The following is a 21,473-nucleotide window of genomic DNA, read 5'->3' on the forward strand; positions in this document are numbered from 1 at the left end:
CAGGCGCCCGCCGCATCGCCCGGCTAATTTTTTGCATTTTTAGTAGAGACGGGGTTTCACCGTGTTAGCCAGGATGGTCTCGATCTCCTGACCTCGTGATCCGCCCGCCTCGGCCTCCCAAAGTGCTGGGATTACAGGCGTGAGCCACCGCGCCCGGCCTCTATTTTTAATAGAACATATTTCAGGCACCTCATCTCCAAGCTCAGCCAGGTATTGCCTGGAAGCCCACCTGGCCCAGGTGCTGGGGAAACTCCTCCGTGCAGCAGCAGAAGAAAGTCCTGTCTGGCCGAGAGGAGCAGCTGCAGGCGATGGAGGAGGCCACACAGGATGGTGGCCCAAACCCCACGGGCAGGTGCAGGCAGGTGCAGGAGTGCCCAGGCCGCATCCAGCTGTAGACACGTGGTCGGAATCAGGGCCTAGAACCCCGGGGAGGGTGTGGCACAGGCTGGGGCCTAGGATGTTGCCACCGTGAGATCTCCATGGGCTGAGCCTGCCCAGGCCAGAAAGATGCCAGCCTAGATTCAGGAATTTCCTCAAAAGTCCCCATAAAACTGGCCGTTAGACGTGTAACTGGACATATGACAAACAACGGCTTAAAAAGTGAGTCAAGGCTGAGCGCAGTGACTCACGCCTGTAATCCCAGCACTTTGGGAGGCTGAGGTGGGTGGATCACTAGGTAAGGAGTTCAAGACCACCCTGGCCAAGATGGTGAAACCCCATCTCTACTAAAAACTACAAAATTAGCCGGACGCAGTGGCAGGTGCCTGTAATCCCAGCTACTGGAGAAGCTGAGGCAGGAGAATCACTTGAATCCAGGCCACAGAGGTTGCAGTGAACCGAGATCGCGCCACTGCACTCCAGCCTGGGCAACAGTGAGACTCTATCTCAAAAAAGAAAAGGCCGGGCGCGGTGGCTCAAGCCTGTAATCCCAGCACTTTGGGAGGCCGAGACGGGCGGATCACGAGGTCAGGAGATCGAGACCACCTGGCTGACACGGTGAAACCCCGTCTCTACTAAAAAATACAAAAAACTACCCGGGCGAAGTGGCGGGCGCCTGTAGTCCCAGCTACTTGGGAGGCTGAGGCAGGAGAATGGCGTGAACCCGGGAGGCGGAGCTTGCAGTGAGCTGAGATCCGGCCACTGCACTCCAGCCTGGGCGGCAGAGCAAGACTCCGTCTCAAAAAAAAAAAAAAAAAAAAAAAAAAAAAAAAGTGAGTCAGGGCCGGGCAGAGAGGTTCACACCTGTAATCCCAGCACTTTGGGAGGCCGAGGAGGGCAGATCAGGAGGTCAGGAGTTTGACACCATCCTGGCTAATATGGTGAAACCTCGTCTCTAATAAAAATACAAAAAATTAGCCGGGCGTGGTGGCGGGCGTCTGTAGTCCCAGCTACTCGGGAGGCTGAGGCAGGAGAACCGCTTGAACCCAGGGGGCGGAGGTTGCAGTGAGCCGAGATTGCGCCACTGCACTGCAGCCTGGGCGACAGAGCAAGACTCCGTTTAAAAAAAAAAAAAAAAAAAAAAAAAAAAAAAAAGCGAGTCGGTCCGCAGAGTCCTGTTTCAGGGTCTCCCAGGGGTATGGACTTTTCCAGACTGAACTCCAAGATAACAGAAAAGGGTGCTGGAGGCCCTGGGAGCGGCTCCCCAGGAAGGTGAGGCCTGCCCCCATCCCCGCTTTCTTCCCTGCCTGAATTCCCCAACACGAGCTGAGCGCCTTCTGCCTGCCACGCAAGTTCCGGGTTCTTGGGTTGCATCCGAGAGCACCTGGTTCGCAGGTACGCAACGGATAACGAAGTGGACGGAGCCAGGATCCCCTCCGCTTTCTTGTGAAGGCGGAGAGACTCCGGGGCCGGAGCTGCGGCGCTGACCCGGCCGCCCCCTGCAACCCAACCCGGGGCCGGGGACGCGCGGGAGGCGGAGGAAAGGGTCGGTCCCGGGTTCCCGCGGGGTGGGCGGGGAGCAGCAGCGCCCGGGTTCGTCAGCAGAGGGCGCCGGCCGCGGGGCGAGGTGCGCGGTACGCATGCACCTTGGAGGCGCTTTCCGGCAGCGTGGCGGAACCAGCCCGTTCGTTTCACGCCGTTGGGCGACACCTCCGCGCGGCGCCAAGTGCGGCCGTCATGGCGTCGCCCTTCAGTGGAGCGCTGCAGCTGACGGACCTGGATGACTTCATCGGGCCGTCTCAGGTGGGCCGGCCTGGGCGGGCGGGGGAGAGGCTGCGCTCGGTGCCCTCTCGCGCGGAGGGAAATTGTTCTGTGCCCCACTTCTTCCCCTGAGGAATGAGATCCGAATCCCGGGAGCCCGGTGGGGGCCGTCGGGGTCTCTATCGACCCCGGCGCGGGGCCTCTGACACTGCGGCCCGCTTCTTACCAACAGGGAAACTGAGGCCAGGGAGGGCGGCGCCCCCCGGCCCGCTCCTGTGCCCCACAGTGTCCGAGCGGGCTGCGTGGGAGGGTCCAGCGGTCGCTGGCTGGCGCCCACCTGCCCAACCCAGGGGAGGCAGCGGAGGCGGCTCCCACCCGTCCCTAACTCTAACCCGACCCCTGGGTCGCAGCTGGAGCGCGGCGAGGCCCGGATCGGGGCCTCCTCCCCTGCACGGGCGCCCTGTCAGGCCTCAGGACCCCCAAGCCACAGCCTTTATATCCGCATAAACAGGCGCGGTGGGGACCCCACCTCAGTTGAGGGCGGTGGGGGCGGCCCGCTAGACGCCCCGCAATGGCTCCTCAGTAGAGCTGTCCTTGACGTCGCCCAGGTGGGCCGGACAGCTACCCTTGAACCCGGGAGGCTGCAGGCGCCCTTACCTGGGTGCGCCTGCCTGTCCATGTCCAACAGCTCCGCAGGGCCAGGGCTGAGCAGGGCGAGAGGCGGGCTGGGAGGCGGCTTTCCGGGCTGACAGGGTTCTCAAGGAGAAGGGAGAGAAATGAACTTGTTTCCCGGGCACTGGGCAGGAGGTGATCTCCAAACAGATCCAAGCACACGTCCTCTCGATGGGCAGTGTAACCCTCTGGCCTCTGTGGTAGTCACGCCCCCATTCACCTGAAGGGTAAAGGTCAGCCTTGGTGGTGTCTCCGCGGGTGGGTAGTTTGCAGGCGCCATGAGCACTGGCTTTCGTGCACACTGGGACCTTCAGTGCCGCAGGATGTTGGGAACCCGTTCCCTGAGGTGAGAGCAGGGGGACAGGAAGAAGACGGTGGGACCAGCCTCAGTCCCTGAGTGTATGGCTGTGGGCAGAGCCTTCATGCCATGTGGCTGGGCAGCCATTCTTGAGACCTGGCCTCCCAGGGAGCCTCTGCCCACTCCCAGGCCCTGACTTGGGGTCTCTTCCTGATCTAGGAATGCATCAAGCCCGTCAAAGTGGAAAAAAGACCGGGAAGTGGTGTGGCCAAGATTCGCATAGAAGATGACGGGAGCTACTTCCAAGTTAACCAAGTAAGGCACAGGAGGCTGCCCCACCATCTCTCCTGCCTGGCTGGTCCGAAACACTTTTTTATCTGCTTCCTCCCAGCTCGGAGCGGTGACGCTGAAATGCTCCACGTCTTACCAGCCCTTTTCCACTGGTCGAATTCACCTGCCATCTGGGAGGCTGGGGGTCAGGGTGCCTTGGGCAGGTGAATGAGCAGCACCAGGCCAAACAGCAAGCTTGGTCTGCTCAGCGGAAGGGCTCTTTGGCAGAGATGGTAGATCCTGTCTGCCTGTTCCCCCTAGTTCTAACCATGTAAGATTTTCTAGTTCAGACCCCTTATTCTTAAAGGATAGTACTTCCTCTCTAAGTGATAAAATCCTGATGAAACTGTTAAAATTCAGGCCAGGCGTGGTGGCTCACGCTTGTATTCCCAGCACTTTGGGAGGCCTGGGCAGGGGGTGGATCACCTGAGGTCAGGAGAATCGCTTGAACCCGGGACATAGGGACTGCAGTGAACTGAGACTGCTCCACTGCACTCCAGCCTGAGACAGAGACTCCATCTCAAAAAAATAAAGAAACTGTTAAAATTCACCTGACTGTCTGCCATTTGAACTCTAAAAAACGTCTGCCTGATCTCATGAACCACTGCACTGAGACGATTTGCAGCCCAGCACTGGGGGCCTGGCCCACAAACGAAGGGAACCCCTGGAAGGTGCTGGGGTGCTGGTGGGCCCGGCTGTCGGTTTGTGCCTTTAGGCAGAACCAACGTAGGAATACAGGGCGAGCTCAGATTGTGACTTTGCATGACACACAGGCCTAGCAGAGAGCGGGGCTGTGAGGGGTTCCCACCCAGTAGCCTTGCTCCTCTGGCTGCGTTCCGGGCCACTGCAGCACCCCTGGCCCTGCTCAAACCATTCCTGCCTTTGCAGGAGGATTTGGGGGAGCTCAAGCTTCGTGCATTTTGCATCTAAGAAAAGTGGCTAAGGGATGTCCCAGCGTCCCCACTGGAACACCTCGTTCCTGCATCTGTTTGGCCGAGTCTGACGATCGTTTCTGCCCTGCCAATGGGGGGCCAGGCTCCCAGCCTTCCTCCCTCTGCTTTCCTCTTCCCATCCCTTTGTCCTTTCCTTCTTTGTCCTCAGCTCTCCTGCCTCCTCCTTTCAGAGCCCACCTTCAGCTTTTTCCTGCCCCACAGCCCCGTGAGTGTGCACCAGGGCCAGCACCTGTCCAGGACCCCATGGGTGGGCGGGGTGGCAGCTGCTTTGCTGAGAAACCAGTGGCAAGCCTTATTCCTGTGATTCTGATGCACTAACCAAGTCGTACCAAAAAGTAGACTTTGATGGCATTATGAAACTCTAGAACGTGTGTGTGCATTTTTGTAATACATGTCTAATTTTTAAAAATTAAGCAGCACACAAGCCCAGCCAGCAGCCATGTTGGTTGTTGGTTATGAGCTGGACTCCACTATCCTCTGGCTCCATGTCCTCATGCAGAGGGGGCTCGCGGTGCGCACCGAGTTCTTCTCCCTTGTAGGACGGCGGGACCCGGAGGCTGGAGAAGGCCAAGGTCTCCCTAAACGACTGCCTGGCGTGCAGCGGCTGCATTACCTCTGCAGAGACCGTGCTTATCACCCAGCAGAGCCACGAAGAGCTGAAGAAGGTTCTAGATGCTAACAAAGTAAGTGGTGGGCGGCCAGAGGACTCTGCTTTAACCTGAAATCCACCCCAGCAGCCGAGGCATTTTGCCAAGGGCAGCTTGTGTGGTGCCGCCTACAGGTGGCACCTGCCTTTCTGAGGCTTGGGATCTCGGTGATTTACCTGTCAGTTGGTGCCAGTGGTGAACGTGTCAGGCCCGGAACTTCAGGTTCTAAATATACATCAAAATGACACCCTTGCCGGGCGCAGTGGCTTACGCCTGTAATCCCAGCACTTTGGGAGGCTGAGGCGGGTGGATCACCTGAGGTCAGGAGTTCAACACCACCCTGGCCAACATGGCAAAACCCCGTCTCTACTAAAAATACAAGAATTAGCCAGGTACGGTGGTGCACACCTGTAATCCTAGCTACTCGGGAGGCTGAGGCTGGAGAATCACTGACAGAAGTTGCAGTGAGCCAAGATCATGCCATTGCACTCCAGCCTGGGTGACAGAGCGAGACTCCATCAAAAAAAAAAATGATATCCTTGGCCAGGCACAGTGGTTCACACCTGTAATCCCACCTACCCAGGAGGCTAAGGCAGGAGAATCCCTTGAACCTGGGAGGCAGAGGTTGCCGTGAGCTCTGATCACAGCACTGCACTCCAGCCTGGGCAACAGAGCAAGACTCTGTGTGGGAAAAAAAAAAAAAAAAAGACACTCTTGATAGAGCTGGCATGCCCTCTCCACAGCCGACGGCATCTCACCGGGCAGCTCTGGGCACCAGGAATCAGCATAAGGCCGGCAGAGTAAGCAGCGTCTTCCCCTTGCTTTGCAGATGGCGGCGCCCAGTCAGCAGAGGCTGGTTGTAGTCTCAGTCTCGCCACAGTCTAGAGCATCGCTGGCTGCACGGTTTCAGCTGAATCCTACAGACACTGCCAGGAAATTAACCTCATTCTTTAAAAAAATAGGTAGGCTTTGAACCTGGGGTAACACTGCCACTCCACACCAAGGGGGCGTCTGAGTGAGCCCAGGCTCCTCGTGCCTCTGAGTCACTGACATGCCACCCAGCCCTGAACTTCAGTGCTACACAAACTTTATTCCCTCTGTGACCTCAGCCTGAAGTTTTGATTTGACATTTGAGAGCAGCGCCTTCTCACGGAAAACGTCTGCATTCTGACTGTGCACTTTCTGTGAGTTGGGGCTGGCCAACTCCTTGTACTTTTTAGCTGATGATATTAAGGCACTCTCTCCGGGGCTCCGCTGGGTTCAGCTAAGGCCAGCTTCGGCGGACTTCGGTTGTGTGCCTGGAGCTGGGCTTGGGTGTCTTGAGAGGCCCCAGCTAACCAGGCTCCTGTGCCCGGTGGCTCACTGGGAATGAAGGGGCTGGACCTCATGGCTACTGTGTGCCTTTCATGGGTAACTGCCACGTCCAGTCCCTTCGTTCCCAGTGAGGCAGGACTGTGTGCTTTGTACCCGGCAGACTGCCTGTCATCCAACTGTGTCCCGGGTCCCTCACATTGGAAACCTGTTGACACTGGCAGGTGCCCCATGGCTCTTGTCTGACCCACACCCACGTCCAGTTGGTGTCTGAGCAGTGCTCTGGCACTGGGAGCCTGACCTGGTGTCTCAGGGGAAACCTGGCCTGGGGCAGCCCGTGGTTCTCCAGGTGGAAGGTGTCGGTTTCGTCCCCACCGGAATAGGAAGCAAGTTCAAAGATTTTTACTTACAGATCACGGGCAGGTGGGGCACAGTGAGTCCGAAGGCCGTCTTCCGACCATGGGTTACACGAGGCAGGAATGACAGGTCAGGCAGAGACAGAGGGACCCACGTGCTGGTGCCTCTGCTGGGGTCCAGGGCACGATCAGGCAGGTTTACCAAGCAGTTCTAATTGCTGGGCTTGGAGCCGGCGGGCCTGTCCCAGGAGTCCTGCCGTGTGTGAGGGGCGGCCACTGTGGCAGGTCTGCACACTCAGGGTCCGAGGGGCCAGTCCAGCAGGCCACGTCCAGCTGTGCCCTAGGGAGGGTCACCGGGAGCAGTGCACGTGGCAGTTCCCTGGACCAGCCTCGCTAAGGAGCTGGGAGGGTGGAGGACTGAGCTGCCGAGCGGCTGCCCTGCCTGTGGGGTGGGAAAGCAAGCCCTGCATTCGCAGGGGATGCCGAGGCAACGCGGCTTAAGGAGGTCCCCACGGTGGGGCCGGGGCTTTGGCACGGGAAGCGGGTGCCACACACGTCCCCCAGCAGCACCACGGTGGTCCACACACAGGCGTGTACTCGCGTGGGCGTCCCGCGCGGGGCTAGCCAGGCACCCACCTTCACCTTCCAGGGGTGCACTTTGTCTTCGACACCGCCTTCTCAAGGCACTTCAGCCTCCTGGAGAGCCAGCGAGAGTTTGTGCGGCGATTCCGAGGACAGGCCGACTGCAGACAGGCCCTGCCCCTGCTGGCCTCCGCCTGCCCAGGTGTGCTCATGGTGCGGGCGGTGTGAGAGTCAAGTTCGAGTTAAGTTAAAATGTGACATGATATGGACACGGATGACAAGGCGGGGGATAGGGGGTGGAGACGCAAGCCGGTTTCGCAGGACGGGTTGGAAATGTTGGCACAAATGGCCTTTTGTGGAGAAGGGGCTGCCCTCCCTTGGGAGCCACCCACAGTCACCTCAGGTCCCTAGGCGGTGTTGCGTGCACGCCGAGCTCCACGTGGTGGTGGGAAGAACAGGAACGAGCACTCTTTAATGTCATCATGATCTCCTGTATGAGCGGACCCGCCTCCAGAATGTCGTGCTGCTGCCTGTGGGTGCGGGGGCCGCCGTGCGCCCCCGCCAGCCCCGTGTGCCCCTGTCGCCTCAGGCTGGATCTGCTATGCCGAGAAGACGCACGGCAGCTTCATCCTCCCCCACATCAGCACCGCCCGGTCCCCGCAGCAGGTCATGGGCTCCCTGGTCAAGGACTTCTTCGCCCAGCAGCAGGTAACGGCGTTGGGCCGCCCCAGGCTCAGGCTGGAGAGCGGCCAGACGTGATTATTCTGGCTGTTTGCCGCGAGGCTGCAGGAAACAGAGTCCTGCGCCCTGGTGTGTGGCCTTCCCGAGCACACCTCCACCCTTGTTCCCTCCTAGTTCAGGCCATTCCTCTCCTGCTGGGCAGCACAGGGCCACGTTCCGATCCAAAGCTGCTCACCGCTCACGCAGAGACAGCCAGGCCTGGGGCTGAGGGAGCAGGAGGCCCTCGGGCAGCCCCGGCCACCAGATCCACAGGGTGCCCAGCACGACCCCCACCTGAGGCCCCGCGGGACTGAAGCCTGACGACACTCAGCCAGTGGGGGGCGGGAGAGGGTGAGGGTGGCCCTGGTGGTGCCTGGGCCCGGAGTGCCCATGTCCCCTACAGCACCTCCCGCCCGGAAACACGGATTTTCACCTGGGGCTGGGGCTGGTTGGTTCCCCTGTGACATCCGTTTCCCCGGCTGGTGTGCAGCGAGAGGGCCTGAGCTATGGGAAGGCCACTTCTCCTCCTTTGGACTTGGCTGTTAGGGAGTGCAGGCACGCTGGGAACGGGTCAGTGTCGTTTTCTGTCGCAGCCAGGGCCTGTCCTGTCCAGGGGCACATCCGCAGAGCCAGCAGGAGGCTTCCTGGGAAAGGGAGTGAGGCTCACTGTCCCTCGGGGTCCGGCCTGGCTGCAGGATGGCTGAGTTCCAGGTCACGCCTCGGCCACCATACTGCTGGGATTGGGGAGACGTGTGTTTGTTTTCCCTCGTAGCGCTTGACTCCTGACAAGATCTACCACGTCACGGTGATGCCCTGCTATGACAAAAAGCTGGAAGCCTCTAGACCCGACTTCTTCAACCAGGAACACCAGACACGGGACGTGGACTGTGTCCTCACAACAGGTGCGGTCATGCCGTGCGGCCCGGAGCCCTCGAGCCTCCTGGTCTGCTTCCTGAGCCCCAAGCACAGGTGGCGACTGCCCAGGATCCTGCTTGCGGGGGCTCTGGCTGGAGCCTGGGGGCTTGCACGCGTGCGCGTACCCTCATCTCTCCCGTTGGAGTCAGGTGGGCCCGTTTGCAGCTGGCCTGTCTCGGGGACCTGCGGCCAAGAGGCCCTCAGTAGTACCTCCTTGCTGGCTCTGAAATGAGTCTTTGGAGGTGGGCAGAGATTCTCAAGTGCAGCCCCTTCAGCTCCCATTAGTCACCCCATTCCTGAGTCAAGCAGCCCCACAGTCTCCCCAATGTGAGGCAGAAAAGCAAACTGCGGCCGGATGCGGTGGCTCATGCCTGTAATCCCAGCACTTTGGGAGGCAGAGGCAAGTGGATCACGAGGTCAGGAGTTCAAGACCAGCCTGGCCGAGATGGTGAAACCCCGTATCTACTAAAAATACGAAAATTAGCTGGGAGTAGTGGTAGCGCACGTGTAATCCCAGCTACTCGGGAGGCTGAGGCAGGAGAATCACTTGATTCCCGGAGGACAGAGCTTGCAGTGAGCTGAGATCGCACCATTGCACTCCAGCCTGGGTGACAGAGTGAGACTCCGTCTCAAAAAAAAAAAAAAGAAAAAGAAAAGCAGACTGCCCAAGAGGCTGGACAGATGGACACTGGGTGAGCAAAGTGTCCATCTGGGAAGGACCAGGTGGCCTCCAGAGGGGCTTCAGGAGTGACCAGGCCCGGCCTCCCTACCACGGGCTGGGGTGGACATTTGGGGCCTTCTGGGGCCAAAGTACAGACTGCTAGGGACGCAGGCGGCTAGGATGTTCTCTGCCTTTGTTGCTGGGATCTCAGCTAAAGAGTGTCTGTGCTGTGGTTTCCTTGCAGGAGAAGTTTTCAGGTTGCTGGAGGAAGAGGACGTCTCCCTCCCCGACCTGGAACCAGCCCCTCTGGACAGCCTGTACGTATGTCTGCCACCAAGAACTGTTATTTTAGCTTCTAACGCCGCCTCTGGGGATAGCATCCCCCTGCTCTGGGCTTGCCTCCCCACAGCCCATCTTGGCGACCTGTATTTACTCTATAAATCTGTACTTTCACCCCATATATTTACTACACCTCCACTCTATAAGCCCTCTATCAACTATTTCCACAGATCCACTGTACAGCTGCCCCAGCATTCACCTTTTAAGTTAAAGACTGAGAGAAATAATCTCTCTCTACAGTGAAATGCCTCAACTAGCCACATCCACTTGACCTCCTATTATTATATCCACGGTCTTTACATTCTTCCTCATCGTTCAACTAAAATTATTAAGCACAAATTACCATCTATTTACCCCACCAAAAATAATTAATATACAAAATCACAACAACCCTTGAGAATTAAAATGAACAAAAATCTGTTCACCCCATTCATTGCCCCACCTCAGAAGTGGCTGAGTGGCTGGGCGCAGCGGCTCATGCCTGTCACCCCGGCACTTTGAGAGGCCGAGGTGGGCAGATCACCTGAGGTCAGGAGTTTGAGACAAGCCCGGCCAACATGGTGAAACCCTGTCTCTACTAAAAATACAAAATTTAGCCAGGGGCGGTGGTGGGCACCTGTAATCCCAGCTAGTTGGGAGGTTGAGGCATGAGAATTGCTTGAACCCAGAAGGGGGAGGTTGCAGTGAGACGAGATCGTGCCACTGCACTCCAGCCTGGGCAACAAAAGTGAAACTCCATCTCAAAAAAAAAAAAAAAAAAAAAAAAGAAGTGGCAGGGCCCCTGTGATGGCCGGGGACACTGGAGCTGTTCCTCTGTGCCTGTGACTTGTCTCCCACTTGGAAACGCAAACGCTCATGTGTGAGGGACACAGGCCCTGCTCCGGCGGTTGGCAGGCAGCAGCCCCAGCGGTGCTGAGGCCGCTCCCTCCTTGCCAGGTGCAGCGGTGCCTCTGCAGAGGAGCCCACCAGCCATCGGGGAGGGGGCTCGGGGGGCTACCTGGAGCACGTGTTCCGGCACGCGGCCCGAGAGCTCTTTGGAATCCACGTGGCTGAGGTTACCTACAAACCCCTGAGGTCAGTGGGATGGGCCAGATCTCTGGGCAGAGCGACCACACAGCCCCCAGCCTTCCTTGGGCTGCTGCCTCACCCGGGGTCCTCCCACAGAGATGGGCTGGGTGGAGGACGGCCTGCAGGGTTTGGAGGGGACCCTGGGCCCAGGCAGGGCCCTCCTGGTGGGCTCAGGGTGTGACTTCACTTAAGCCCTCCAGGCCTCAGTCGGCCCATCGTGGGGGATGGTGACCCTGAGCCCGAGAGGCCAGCGTGGGCAAGGGTGGTGGGTGTCTGGCGCAGGGCATGCAACCACATCCCAGGCGGGAGGGCCAGGGCCTCACAGCCATCCCTGGGGAGGGAGGCCTGTTTTACAGACAGGGAGCCCAAAGCTGGAGGTGAGGTCCCCTCTGGACTCGTGGCAGTGAGCTTTCCGCCCTCTCTCCGTTCCTGTCCGTCCCCCTGCCCAAGAGAGAGGGAGAGAGCCCTGGGAGCTGCCCGGTCATCCCCTGAAGCCCAGCAGGCCTCCCCTCCCAGGCGGGCAGGAGCCTGGTGGGTGTGCCACGTAGACAAACCCCACCTGTGCCCCCCAGGAACAAGGACTTCCAGGAGGTGACCCTGGAGAAGGAGGGCCAGGTGCTGCTGCACTTCGCGATGGCGTACGGCTTCCGCAACATCCAGAACCTGGTGCAGAGGCTCAAACGCGGGCGCTGCCCCTACCACTACGTGGAGGTCATGGCCTGCCCCTCAGGTAGCTCCCGTGAGGGACAGGACACGAGGGCCCCTTCTGGGACCAGAGCTGTGGGCCACCACCTACCAGGCTGGGAGTGGGAGGAAGTGGGGCACAGAGGGGCCCGGTCACCTCCCTGCTCCCAGGTGGTCAGGAGGCTCCGCTGGGGCACAGGCTGTGACCCATGTGTCCCGTCTGCTCTCCCACAGGCTGCCTGAATGGCGGGGGCCAGCTCCAGGCCCCAGACAGGCCCAGCAGGGAGCTCCTCCAGCACGTGGAGAGACTGTACGGCATGGTCCGGGCTGAGATGCCCGAGGATGCGCCTGGGGTTCAGGAGCTGTACACACACTGGCTGCAGGGCACGGACTCGGAGTGTGCAGGCCGCCTGCTGCATACGCAGTACCACGCCGTGGAGAAGGCCAACACTGGCCTGGGCATCCGGTGGTAGGGGCTGCAGGACCAGGACTCCCAGGAGGCCATGCGTGTGCGTGACAGCGGAACCACATGCCCCAAGACCCCAGGGCTCCCCCAAAAACTGTGAGTGAGCTGCAGGGTGTGCTGGGACCCAAGCAGGAGCTAGGACTGGCCAGGACCCGCGGCTGCCCCGTCACCTCCAGTTGGGTGCCTCTGGGTTCCCCGCTGGCTCTGCCCAGGTGGGGTGGCCCAGGCAGCAGAAGGTCCCTGAGGTCCCACAGCCTGTTTCGTTGGCCCTGGGCCGAGGCCCACAGGTGCTGCCCTTGCTGTTGCTAGTCGGGCACCCAAGTGCTTGAGGGGCTTCAGCCTGTCTTGGGGTTGCCTGAGGAAGAGCAAGATGGGTTCCCACCCCTGACTTCTGGAGGCTTCCCCTGAAGCTCTGTGCAGAAGGTGGGAGACAGAGCTGGACCTGCAGGGGTGGTCCCATCACAACCCTGTGTGTGGACCCTGGCAAGAGGGGGTGCTGGGCTCCTGGAAAGCAGGGGTTACTGTTACGAGGCTGTGGTCCAAAGCAAGCCAAGTACGAAGCGGCAGCCATCACTAGCTGTGTCATCCCCCAGCCAGGTCCCCGCCAGGCCTGTCTCCCAGCGTCTGTCTAATAAAGGCACCCCCCTCAACATGCCTATGAAACGGCTCCTCTCCTGGCACATCTGCCAACACAGAACGGCCTTTCGAAGCTTTATTTGTAGTTCAGAAGCCCCATGCGCCCCGCTTCCCAGAAACTCAGGTCTCGGGGCCCACACAGCCCCGCACAGTGGTCCTGTGTGTCCACCCAGGAAGCACAAGCCTGCCGAGGCGCACACTCCGAGGCTGCGCAAACGGCTGGCCAGGGCCTCAAAGAATGTTCCAGAGGTGGCCCTCGCGCGGGTCCAGCTGGCTGAGGTCACGAGGAGGGACGCAGGCCCCAGCCCTGTGAGGGTCTGGATGGGTCACTCCTGTGGGGCTGCACTCAGGAGCCCCCACTGCAGCGCAAGGAGGGCCCGCGCCTGTGGCTGCCGCGGCTCGCCTGCCTGTTCGAAGCGCGCCCGCTCCTTGTAGAGCGCCTCCAGGACGTCAGCGGGGACCGCCTTGCCCGTGAACTTGCGCACCGGCTCCTCTCTGCAGGAAGGAGTGCAGTGAGACGCAGGGCCCACTGCCCACGCAGGAGGATGGTGCCGAGTGGCGGGGGCAGGCGGGAAGGCACTTAATAAGCAGCCTCCCCCAAGCCAAAGATGCTCACTCAGCCCAACACGCGGTCCCCAGATGCCTTCCTAAGGGTCCACGTGACGGTGGAGGCCCCGGGACGACAGCCATACTCACGCCACCCGCAGGAAGGGGTTGTAGAGGCGCTCCTCGCCCAGAGTCGACGGCACTGTGGGCACGTCATCCTCATCCCTCTTCTGGAGTGACCACAGGCCCTGGTCACCATTGGGCCTTCTCTGAAAGCCCCCCAAAGCCTGTGCCCCCCACCCTCTTGCCGAGGCCGGAAAGGGGCCGTGCCTTAGCCCAGGACAGCTTGGCTCTCACGTGGTCGTTGCACGGCTCTACTTTCTGCGCAAACTCCAGGTTGCTAAGCGTGTGCTCGTGGCCGCAGAACACCTTCTGGAGGAAGAGCGCTCGGTGAGCGCGCGGGGAAAGTGCTCGCGCCGCTGGCGTGGCCTCCCCTCGCCGGCTGCCCTCAGGTGGGCATTCACTCTGCACCCCTGGCACAGTGCAAGTGCGGAGCGTGGGGCCTGCGCCCACGGGAGAGGAGGGGAGGGCCCAGGCCCGCTCACCGTCTCGGGGGGCAGGGTGCCCAGCTCGGCCAGGCTCTGGTACATCTGCTGGGCGCTGCCCTCCAGGCACGAGCCGCAGCCGGCCACCGACAGCGCGTCCCCTGGCGGGGGAGGGCGGGTCAGAGCAGATGGGGCGGGGCCGGCGGGAGGCGGGGTGGGCACGCTCTGCGCTGCGGGTACCCGAGAACAAGGCGGGTGGGTCCGGGCAATCGTCCTCCCACAGGAAGTAGCTCATGTGGCCGGAGGTGTGGCCGGGCGTCAGGAGGCAGCGCACGTGGATGGCCCCGAACTGCAGCGGAGGAGCGCGCAGACCTGTGAGGGCGGGCGGAACCGGGGCGCCCTCCCCGCCCCTCCAGGGGGCGCGCGCTCACCCTCAGCTCCTCGCCGTGCGCCAGCCTGCGCGTCAGCGAGAAGATGCGCTCGTCCGCGCCCAGCACCGCCAGCCCGGGACGCAGCCGCGCCAGCTCCGGGTTTCCCCGCGCGTGGTCCCTGCGGGCGGGCGGGCGGGCGGGCGGGGGCCGGGTTAGGTCGGGGTGGGACAGGGCGGCGGCGTCCTCCCGCCTCCCCCGCCCCGCCGGCGCTCACCAGTGATGGTGGGTGGTCAGCACGGCAGTCAGAGACACCCCCTCCCGGCCCACGATTTCCAGCAGCTGAAAGGGACGGGAGTGACGATAACACAGACGGTCCCAGTGGGCCACCCCCTCCATATCGGGGTGCCAGGTCCTGCCCCAGGCTGGCCAGGGCCCGGGGCAGCGCCAGGGAACGGGGACCCAGCGGGCGGTGACTGCGCCCAGCGCGTGCGGAGACCGCCAGGCAGCAGCGAAAGGGCGGAGGCCAGAGGCGCCCTAACTTCAGGGAGCCCCGAAATAATCGAGGAACCCCAGCCGCCAATGACGCCCAGAGAGCACTGCACGTGGGGGCTCGCTCCTGCCAGGGAGGTAGGGGAGGCTCTCGAGGGTCACGGCGGGGTCCCTGCTGCCCGCGGCCTGCCCTCACCCTCTTGGGCACGGCCACGTCCACGGCCACCGCCTCGCGCGTGATCTCCTCGATGACCAGGTACATGTAGTTGTCCTCGAGCACGGGGATGACCTTGACCTTCATGGTCACGAAGCTCGGCCACCCGTGCCTGCTCCAAAACAAGCCCCCCAGCCCACGGTGCCCCTTCAGGGCGGGGCCCGCTCTCCACACTCTAGGAAGGGCTGTGCGAAGCGGGCTTGGTCAACACGCTGGGGGCCAAATGAGGAGCCCGGCTCCCTAGGAACTCCCCGGCACTCGCGTGGAATTCCACGCACCGGGCTCCAGTAGGAGCGGAACCCGGCCGGTCCCCAACCCGCCCCGGCTCCGCCCCCAGGCCGAGCCGCAGTCCCCGAAGGCCACGCCTTCCTGCCAGGCCCCGCCCCTCGGCCCCCCGCCCTGCCGCCGCAAGACCCCTGACCCCGGGCAGCCGCGTTCCCCCGCCGCCCGCCTCACCCGCACTGCTGCGCTGACGGCCCGAAGGACAGACAGACGGAGGCGGGGCCTCGGCTGCCGGTCACGGGGTCTGGACGGAGCGCGGCGCCGGGCTCGGGAGCAGCCAACCGCCCCCCTCCGCGGACGCGCCCCGCCCCCGCCGGGCCCGGATCCTGCGCGCGGTGAGACCACAAGGCCCGCCGCCGGGGGTGCGCGTGCCCGGTGGGGCGCCGCGCGCGCGCTCCGACCCCGCCGCGCCCGGCCCTGGCACCTCCTCCAGAAAGCCCTCCGGAACGCCCCGGCTGAGCCAGTCGTTTCCGAGTTCTCTGGCCCCTGATTGGGACCTGCACGCCCCGCTTCTCAGGCCGGAGGTGCAGAGACATACCTCCCCGTCCGGGGCTCAGCCAGCACTGCTAGGTACACAGAAGGTGTCCAGCGAGTGTAGCTCAGGGCATCCTGCGGGCGGGCTGCTGCTCCATTCTGCGTGCTTGTCCGCAGCGTCCAGGCTGGGTGCTTTCACGCACCTGGTTCCATCTGCACAAGGAATGTGCAGGGGGCGCTGGGCCGCATTCCCCAGATGGGGAAACGGAGGCACGGAGAAGAAGAGCTGTCCTTCCTCCTCCACAACCACAGGTCTGGCCTGTCACTGTGGGCGGGGCCCTGGGAGTCACCTGGAACCAACAGAGACCTTGGCAACGCACGCAGCAGTGCTTGTGGCAGCAGCCGCCATAGGGAGACCAAGCGTGGAGGCGGCACTGGGCTGGGAGCTGGCCAGGGTCCCCTTGCCTATGGAGCACGCAGCCACCACAGGCCCCAGGCCTGGACCTCCCCCTCGGCGGGTGGACAACGTGAGTCCTCTGGGACGCACCACTCCTGCCACGGGGCTGGAGTCTGCCCTTTCCCCCAGGGGCCAGGAGGGTGCAGGTGCCTGCACCCTGGGTCTAATCTCAGCCAAGGGAGGAACTTTTGCTGCTCAGCCAGGCAGGGAGAGGGGGTCAGTGACTGCATGGGAGTGGGGCCACCGCTCCAGGGACCCACCTGGGGAATGGGTGGCGGTGCCTCCCCAGGTTGTGCTACGAGCCAAGGACTGGCTGCCAGGAGCTCCTGGGGGCACCACAGCGTGGGGCACCACAGCGTGGGCCACCAGCCTGGAAGCAGAAGTCCCACCAGATCTGGTGCTCAGTGAGGAGCAGCAGCTGCAGGTGGGTGTGGGGCCCCAGGGTGCTGTGAGGAGGGAGGGTGCCAGCAGGGCTCCACAGATGCCACCTCTCACCTGGCCACCCACAGATCTCCAAAGAGCTGGTCGACATTCAGATCACAACCCACCGCCTACAGGAGCAGCATGAGGCTGAAATCTTTCAGCTGAAGAGTGAGGTGAGCAGCCGTGTGAGCCAGCCTCAGTGCATGGGGGACAGACGGGTGCAGGCCCAGGACACGTGCCCTGCACGGGTGTGCACACGCACATGGCATCTGTGGGTCTTGGCCTGCCCTGTGAGTGCTGCGTGTCCCTGAGCGTGCACCAGGTGAATGTTCACCTCCCCCAGGTGGCCCGCAGGCAGGTGTACCCGCTCATGCCAGTTGTCCTACAGATCCTTCGACTGGAGAGCCGGGTGCTGGAGCTGGAGCTGCATGGAGATCACACCAGCCAGGGCTGTGCGGTCCCAGTGGAGGCTGACCCCATGCACCGCCGGGCACCAGCCCAAGAGCTAAGACACAAAGCCCAGGTGCCTGGACACTCTGATGACTGCAGACTCCAGGTCACATGAGCACACAGAGGGCCTGGCTGGGAGAGGCCAGAGGAAAGCCTCAGCAGGGGCCTCACCGAGACTGGGGCTCACCCACCCCTTAGCCCTCCCTGCCCTCCGTTCCATTCAGGTGCAGCCTAAGAACGCCATGAACCCCGAGAATGAGCAGCAGAGGCTGGGGAATGGCGTGAGTGTGTAGCCACCTAGCTCAGGGGAGAGGGCAGCACCTGGGACTCCAAACCTAGGGTCTCGTCCAGCCAGCCCTATATACCCCACAGCTGCTGGGAGGCCAGGAGCAACTGCAGAAACAAGTGAAGTGGGCGCTGGAGCGTCAGGAGGCCCGGCAGCAGGCACTGGAGACTCGTGTGTGAGTGGCTGTCTCACCTGGGGCCCCATCCCGGAGCAGAGAGAACCCCTCACCGTGGGCCTGAGCCTCACCTCTGTGTCCTCAGGGAAGCCCTGGGCCGGCAGCTGCAGGGAGCCCGAGAGGAGGCCAGAGCAGCTGGACAGCAACTGGCCACACAGGCTGTGGTGAGGCCCTGCCCTGCCTGCTTGGAGACCTGGAGGGTGGGGCCCCAAAAACTCAGCCGGGGTCCACTCCAAGGGCACAGGATGAGGGCTGCCTCCACCCCAGGTGCTGTGCAGCTGCCGAGGCCAGCTCCGACAGGCAGAGGCCGAGAACGCCAGGCTGCAGCTGCAGCTCAAAAAGCTGAAGGATGAGTACGTCCTGCGGCTGCAGCACTGCGCTCGGGAGGCGGTGGTGAGCCCTGCAGGAGCACCCTGAGGCCTGGGGAGCCCAAGCCTGGCCTGGGTGTGTTGGATAGCTTCAGGGAGACCCTGGGGCACCCACACTACTCAGCCTGCTGGGGTGGGGGGATGGTTGGAAAGATGGGGGGTGGGCCCCACGCGGACACAGCCCGCCACCTCCAGGAGCACGCAGACAGTGCAGGCCAGGCGCCAGCCACCATGGCCCTCCGGACATTCCTGGAGGCCACTCTGGAGGACATCCGGGCAGCGCACCGAAGCCGTGAGCAGCAGCTGGCCCGGGCTGCCCGCACCTACCACAAGCGGCTGGTGGATCTGAGCCGCAGGCATGAGGAGCTGTTGGCTGCCTACAGGTGGGCCCCGCTGGGGTGGGAGGCATCAGGCATCTGTGGGTCTTTAAGCCTGTGTCTCAAAGGCTTGGTGTGCAGCAGGAGTGGCCCAAGACAGACACTGGTCTACGCTGACAGGGCACCTGGGAACCCCCAAGCTATTTTTGGCGCAGCCAGCTTGGACCTGGAACCATTGCCCGTGCCCCTGGTCACTGACTTCAGCCATCGGGAGGACCAGGTGAGGCTAGAGACCCCTAGAAGCTCCAGGCCCAGGTGTCCCCCACCCACCCGCTGACCCACACTGACCTTGGCTCCAGAACTTGCCCCAGGCCTCATCCTGGGCTCAAAAGAGAGCTCAGCCCCAGGCTTCTGAGGGGCCTGCCTTGTTCAGCCAACTGAGCTGTCCCCACCACAAATCTGTACAGCACGGCGGGCCTGAGGCACTGCTCTCATCCCCACAGAAGGGACCCGGTGGAGCCTCCCAGGGGGGAACATCAGAGCCAGAGTGAGTGCCCTCATGGGTGTGAGGGAGACTTGTGGGGGATGGGCAGAGAGTGCAACACCTGCACCCTGGGGCTCCCAGTTGCTCCACCAAGCCCCTGCCAGGCAGAGTCTGGTCACAGCAACACACTCAGTGGCACGTCCCCACACTGGGGTCCCTCCGTGGGTCCCGGGGACACTGATAATCACAGGAGAGGGAAGAGGAGCTGCTGCAGGTGGAGCTGGCCTTAAACACAGAGGATCAGAGAGAGCACACCTGAGGGAGGTTTCCGCTGAGACCTGGAGGACACGGGGGGTGGGAGCAGGGTGCCTGGTGACCTGGCCAGCCCTTGCCACTGGGCCTCCATGTTCGCAGCTGTACAATGGGCAGGGCTCCCCAAGGACCATCTCCCAGGGTTTAGGGCACACCCGTGTGGGGGTGGCATCCCTGTTGACGCTGGGGTCACTGTCTGGGCCAGCCTTGTGGTTTAGCCCTCCCTGAGCAGCCAGCAGACCCCTTGGGCCCAGGCTGCCCCCACACACGGATGGCTCCAAGGCCTAGGCTGGGCCACAGGAGCATGGGGGGCCAACGCCTCCCTCACTCACTCCCAGGTGTCCCCTCCCGGCTCTGGGAACCTGACTCAGCACCATCACAGGTCTGAAACCACTCCTCCTTTCCTCTTCCCTCACAGGGGCCTGGACGCTGCGTCCTGGGCCCAGATCCACCAGAAGCTCCGGGACTTCTCCCGCAGCACCCAGGTAGGAGGCAAGGGCTGGCCCAGGCCCCTCCTCACGCCGTGCCCCAGCTCATGGTTTATACCCCCATGGCAGGCAGAGCTGGAACGGGAGCGGGCACAGCTGCTGGTCCGGGCCACGGTGGCTGAAGAGCAACTTTCTGAGCTACAGGAGTACGTGGACCAGCACCTGGGCAGGTGGGCTCTCGAGAGGGAGCACGGTGTGACCCCAGGGCCCTGGTCTGGCCGGAATGGAGGATGACGGCTGCCTCAGGCACTAGAGGCAGACCCATCCACAGATGGGCAGGTCACTTAAGCATGGTCCCTCTGAGCAGGTACAAGCAAGAAATCCTGAGGCTGAGGAAGCTGGCAGGTTCAGGGAACCCCTGGAAAGTGGGGGCTGTGCCTCCAGCCAAGCTCCAGCATCCAAGGACCGGCAGCTACTAGCCCGTCTCCCAGGACCAGAGCAGAGCCCATCACAGCCAGCATGGAGCCCTCCCACCCCGTCTCCCACGAAACATGAGTCAGGATACAACCCACAGAGTCTTTATCGTATTTGAACACTCAGCTGGCCTGAGAAACAAGGGCCCCCAGGACGGAGGCAGAACTAGGTCAGGGGGCAGCCTGGATGGGTATCCGCGAGGAGACGGCCTCCCCAGCCTGCCCACCCCCAGGAACATCGTAGGCCCAGACTCGGTCCAGGCCCTCGCCAGCCACGGCCACAGGCTGCCAGGTGGGGAGCGGGAAGCGCCCAGACACCACGCGGGCCCCGGCAGGCAGCTCTGCTCTCAGCTTGTCCTCCAGCAGTGGGAGCTGAGGGAGAGAGCAGCAGAGTTGGGGGGGGCGGGGCCCCCAAGCCTTGCACCCACCCGGCGGGCCCAGGCCTCAGAGCAGCAAACACCCTGGGGTGTGGCTGGAACTTCCCAGCAGGGCTGGCAACCCCAGACCTACCACGCTAGGAGCCAGGAACACAGACACGTTGCGGCAGTCCCTCAGGCTCACCTGCCGGAAGAGGAGTTGCCCCAGCGGGGGACAGGCCTGGTGGGCACGGGGTAACGGCAGCTTCCGAGTCCCGGCCCCCAGCCCTGGCAGATGTCAGCCGCACCCTGGGCTGTCAGCGGGTGGCCAGGGCTCCCCAGGTTACCTTCCAGAGATCCTTGCGGCGATAGCAGACGCTGCCGGCACAGCCGGCCCTCCAGGCGTGCAGCCGCGCCAGCGCCACCAGCCACGGGTTCAGCTCGTAGCCCACGGCTGGGCGGAGGCCGCACCTGTGGGCCGCCAGCACCTGTGGGCACCGAGAGTGTGGGAACCAGGATGGGGGCAGGGGCGCCCGCCGGCAGATAGGGGGTGTGGGGCAGCGAAGACCCAGACACGGGCACTTACGATCCTGCCGTCGCCAGAGCCCAAATCCACCGTTTTTCCGGGGCGGCCTCGTAGCAGCGACAACACGTGCTCCACCTGCCGCGCGCTCGCGCCAACGTAGGGCACCTGGACCGAGAGGCGGCGAGAGTCCACTGGCCGCTCCCGGCCCGAACCACTCGACGTGGGGCGGAGCTCACCCCGGCCCCGCCCAGACCTTGAGACCCTGAGCGGCAGCCGCGCTCCCCTACCCGGCCCCGCCCCCGGCCTGGTCCCGCCCCGCACCTGCAGCCGCAGCGGCACGCGCCGGAAGCCGGGCTGGAGCAGCAGCGCCCACACCGCGTAGGCCGCCAAGCCCGAGCCGGCCGCAGCCTGCAGCAGCTCCAGCGCGCCCAGCCGCCGCTCGCGTAGCTCCGTCAGCGCCTCGGCCGGGTCGTCCTGCTCCATGGCTGCGGGACGCGCGGCTCAGGGTCGTCCCCCCAAGGTCGTTCCCGGCTCGGGTCCGCGGCCTTCGCACCCTGGCCCGGAGCTGGCGGTTTGCCCTTCCCCTCCTGCCGGGAGCCGCCGCGCGACACCGGAAGTGGCCGGCAGAGCCGGCGCGGTCGGTCCGGCGCGCGGTGCGCTCCGCCCGGCCCGGCTGCCCTCCCGCGGGTTCCGGCGAGCGGCAGCCTCGCGGGCTCTGCC

General features: G+C 63.1%; 5 protein-coding genes across 15 annotated transcripts in view; 3 read left to right on the forward strand and 2 right to left on the reverse strand.

Annotated features, from left to right (window-relative positions):
* CIAO3 (cytosolic iron-sulfur assembly component 3) overlaps positions 1-12,785 on the forward strand; it is a 148,777-nt gene extending 135,992 nt beyond the window's left edge. The window contains exons 2-12 of the mRNA XM_050774714.1: positions 2,097-2,181; positions 3,329-3,424; positions 4,932-5,075; positions 5,869-6,001; positions 7,356-7,490; positions 7,878-7,996; positions 8,781-8,910; positions 9,829-9,901; positions 10,860-10,997; positions 11,564-11,721; positions 11,910-12,785. Coding sequence (XP_050630671.1) covers positions 2,116-2,181; positions 3,329-3,424; positions 4,932-5,075; positions 5,869-6,001; positions 7,356-7,490; positions 7,878-7,996; positions 8,781-8,910; positions 9,829-9,901; positions 10,860-10,997; positions 11,564-11,721; positions 11,910-12,148 — 1,431 coding nt within the window. The 5' untranslated portion in view covers positions 2,097-2,115 and the 3' untranslated portion in view covers positions 12,149-12,785. The remainder of the gene's footprint in view (positions 1-2,096; positions 2,182-3,328; positions 3,425-4,931; positions 5,076-5,868; positions 6,002-7,355; positions 7,491-7,877; positions 7,997-8,780; positions 8,911-9,828; positions 9,902-10,859; positions 10,998-11,563; positions 11,722-11,909) is intronic.
* A 54-nt stretch (positions 12,786-12,839) lies between these two features.
* On the reverse strand, positions 12,840-15,328 carry HAGHL (hydroxyacylglutathione hydrolase like). Its single transcript, XM_050774735.1, has 8 exons — positions 14,925-15,328; positions 14,514-14,578; positions 14,300-14,417; positions 14,109-14,217; positions 13,929-14,029; positions 13,659-13,755; positions 13,474-13,558; positions 12,840-13,272 (listed from the first exon to the last, which is right to left on the reverse strand). Exons 1-8 carry the CDS (start codon positions 15,027-15,029, stop codon positions 13,104-13,106), a joined length of 849 nt encoding a protein of 282 aa, XP_050630692.1. The 5' UTR covers positions 15,030-15,328; the 3' UTR covers positions 12,840-13,103.
* A 238-nt stretch (positions 15,329-15,566) lies between these two features.
* Positions 15,567-19,969, forward strand: CCDC78 (coiled-coil domain containing 78). 8 transcript variants are annotated; one of them, XM_050774694.1, is made up of 14 exons: positions 15,590-16,225; positions 16,445-16,579; positions 16,665-16,751; positions 16,967-17,134; positions 17,253-17,309; positions 17,401-17,489; positions 17,575-17,653; positions 17,757-17,882; positions 18,053-18,240; positions 18,355-18,454; positions 18,642-18,721; positions 19,389-19,455; positions 19,528-19,628; positions 19,766-19,969. In XM_050774694.1, the coding sequence occupies exons 1-14, from the start codon at positions 15,923-15,925 to the stop codon at positions 19,875-19,877; spliced, it is 1,692 nt and encodes a 563-aa protein (XP_050630651.1). In that variant the 5' UTR covers positions 15,590-15,922; the 3' UTR covers positions 19,878-19,969. The 8 variants fall into 8 exon arrangements, with proteins under 8 accessions (XP_050630650.1, XP_050630644.1, XP_050630646.1 ...); XM_050774693.1 differs by having other exon boundaries at positions 15,567-15,794; positions 16,011-16,579; positions 18,053-18,454; XM_050774689.1 differs by having other exon boundaries at positions 15,568-16,579; positions 18,319-18,454.
* The window catches only part of JMJD8 (jumonji domain containing 8), a 42,574-nt gene continuing 39,115 nt past the window's right edge, over positions 18,015-21,473 (forward strand). The window contains exon 1 of the mRNA XM_050774730.1: positions 18,015-18,018. The gene's annotated coding sequence lies outside the window, so the exon portion shown is untranslated. The remainder of the gene's footprint in view (positions 18,019-21,473) is intronic.
* On the reverse strand, positions 19,961-21,460 carry ANTKMT (adenine nucleotide translocase lysine methyltransferase). 4 transcript variants are annotated; one of them, XM_050774745.1, is made up of 5 exons: positions 21,075-21,369; positions 20,814-20,918; positions 20,575-20,715; positions 20,382-20,432; positions 19,961-20,243 (listed from the first exon to the last, which is right to left on the reverse strand). In XM_050774745.1, the coding sequence occupies exons 1-5, from the start codon at positions 21,234-21,236 to the stop codon at positions 20,043-20,045; spliced, it is 660 nt and encodes a 219-aa protein (XP_050630702.1). In that variant the 5' UTR covers positions 21,237-21,369; the 3' UTR covers positions 19,961-20,042. The 4 variants fall into 4 exon arrangements, with proteins under 4 accessions (XP_050630702.1, XP_050630700.1, XP_050630703.1 ...); XM_050774743.1 differs by having other exon boundaries at positions 20,814-21,460; XM_050774746.1 differs by lacking the exon at positions 20,382-20,432 and having other exon boundaries at positions 21,075-21,375.

This window comes from Macaca thibetana, chromosome 20, assembly GCF_024542745.1.
Source record: "Macaca thibetana thibetana isolate TM-01 chromosome 20, ASM2454274v1, whole genome shotgun sequence".
In the NCBI taxonomy this organism is placed as follows: Eukaryota; Metazoa; Chordata; class Mammalia; order Primates; family Cercopithecidae; genus Macaca; species Macaca thibetana.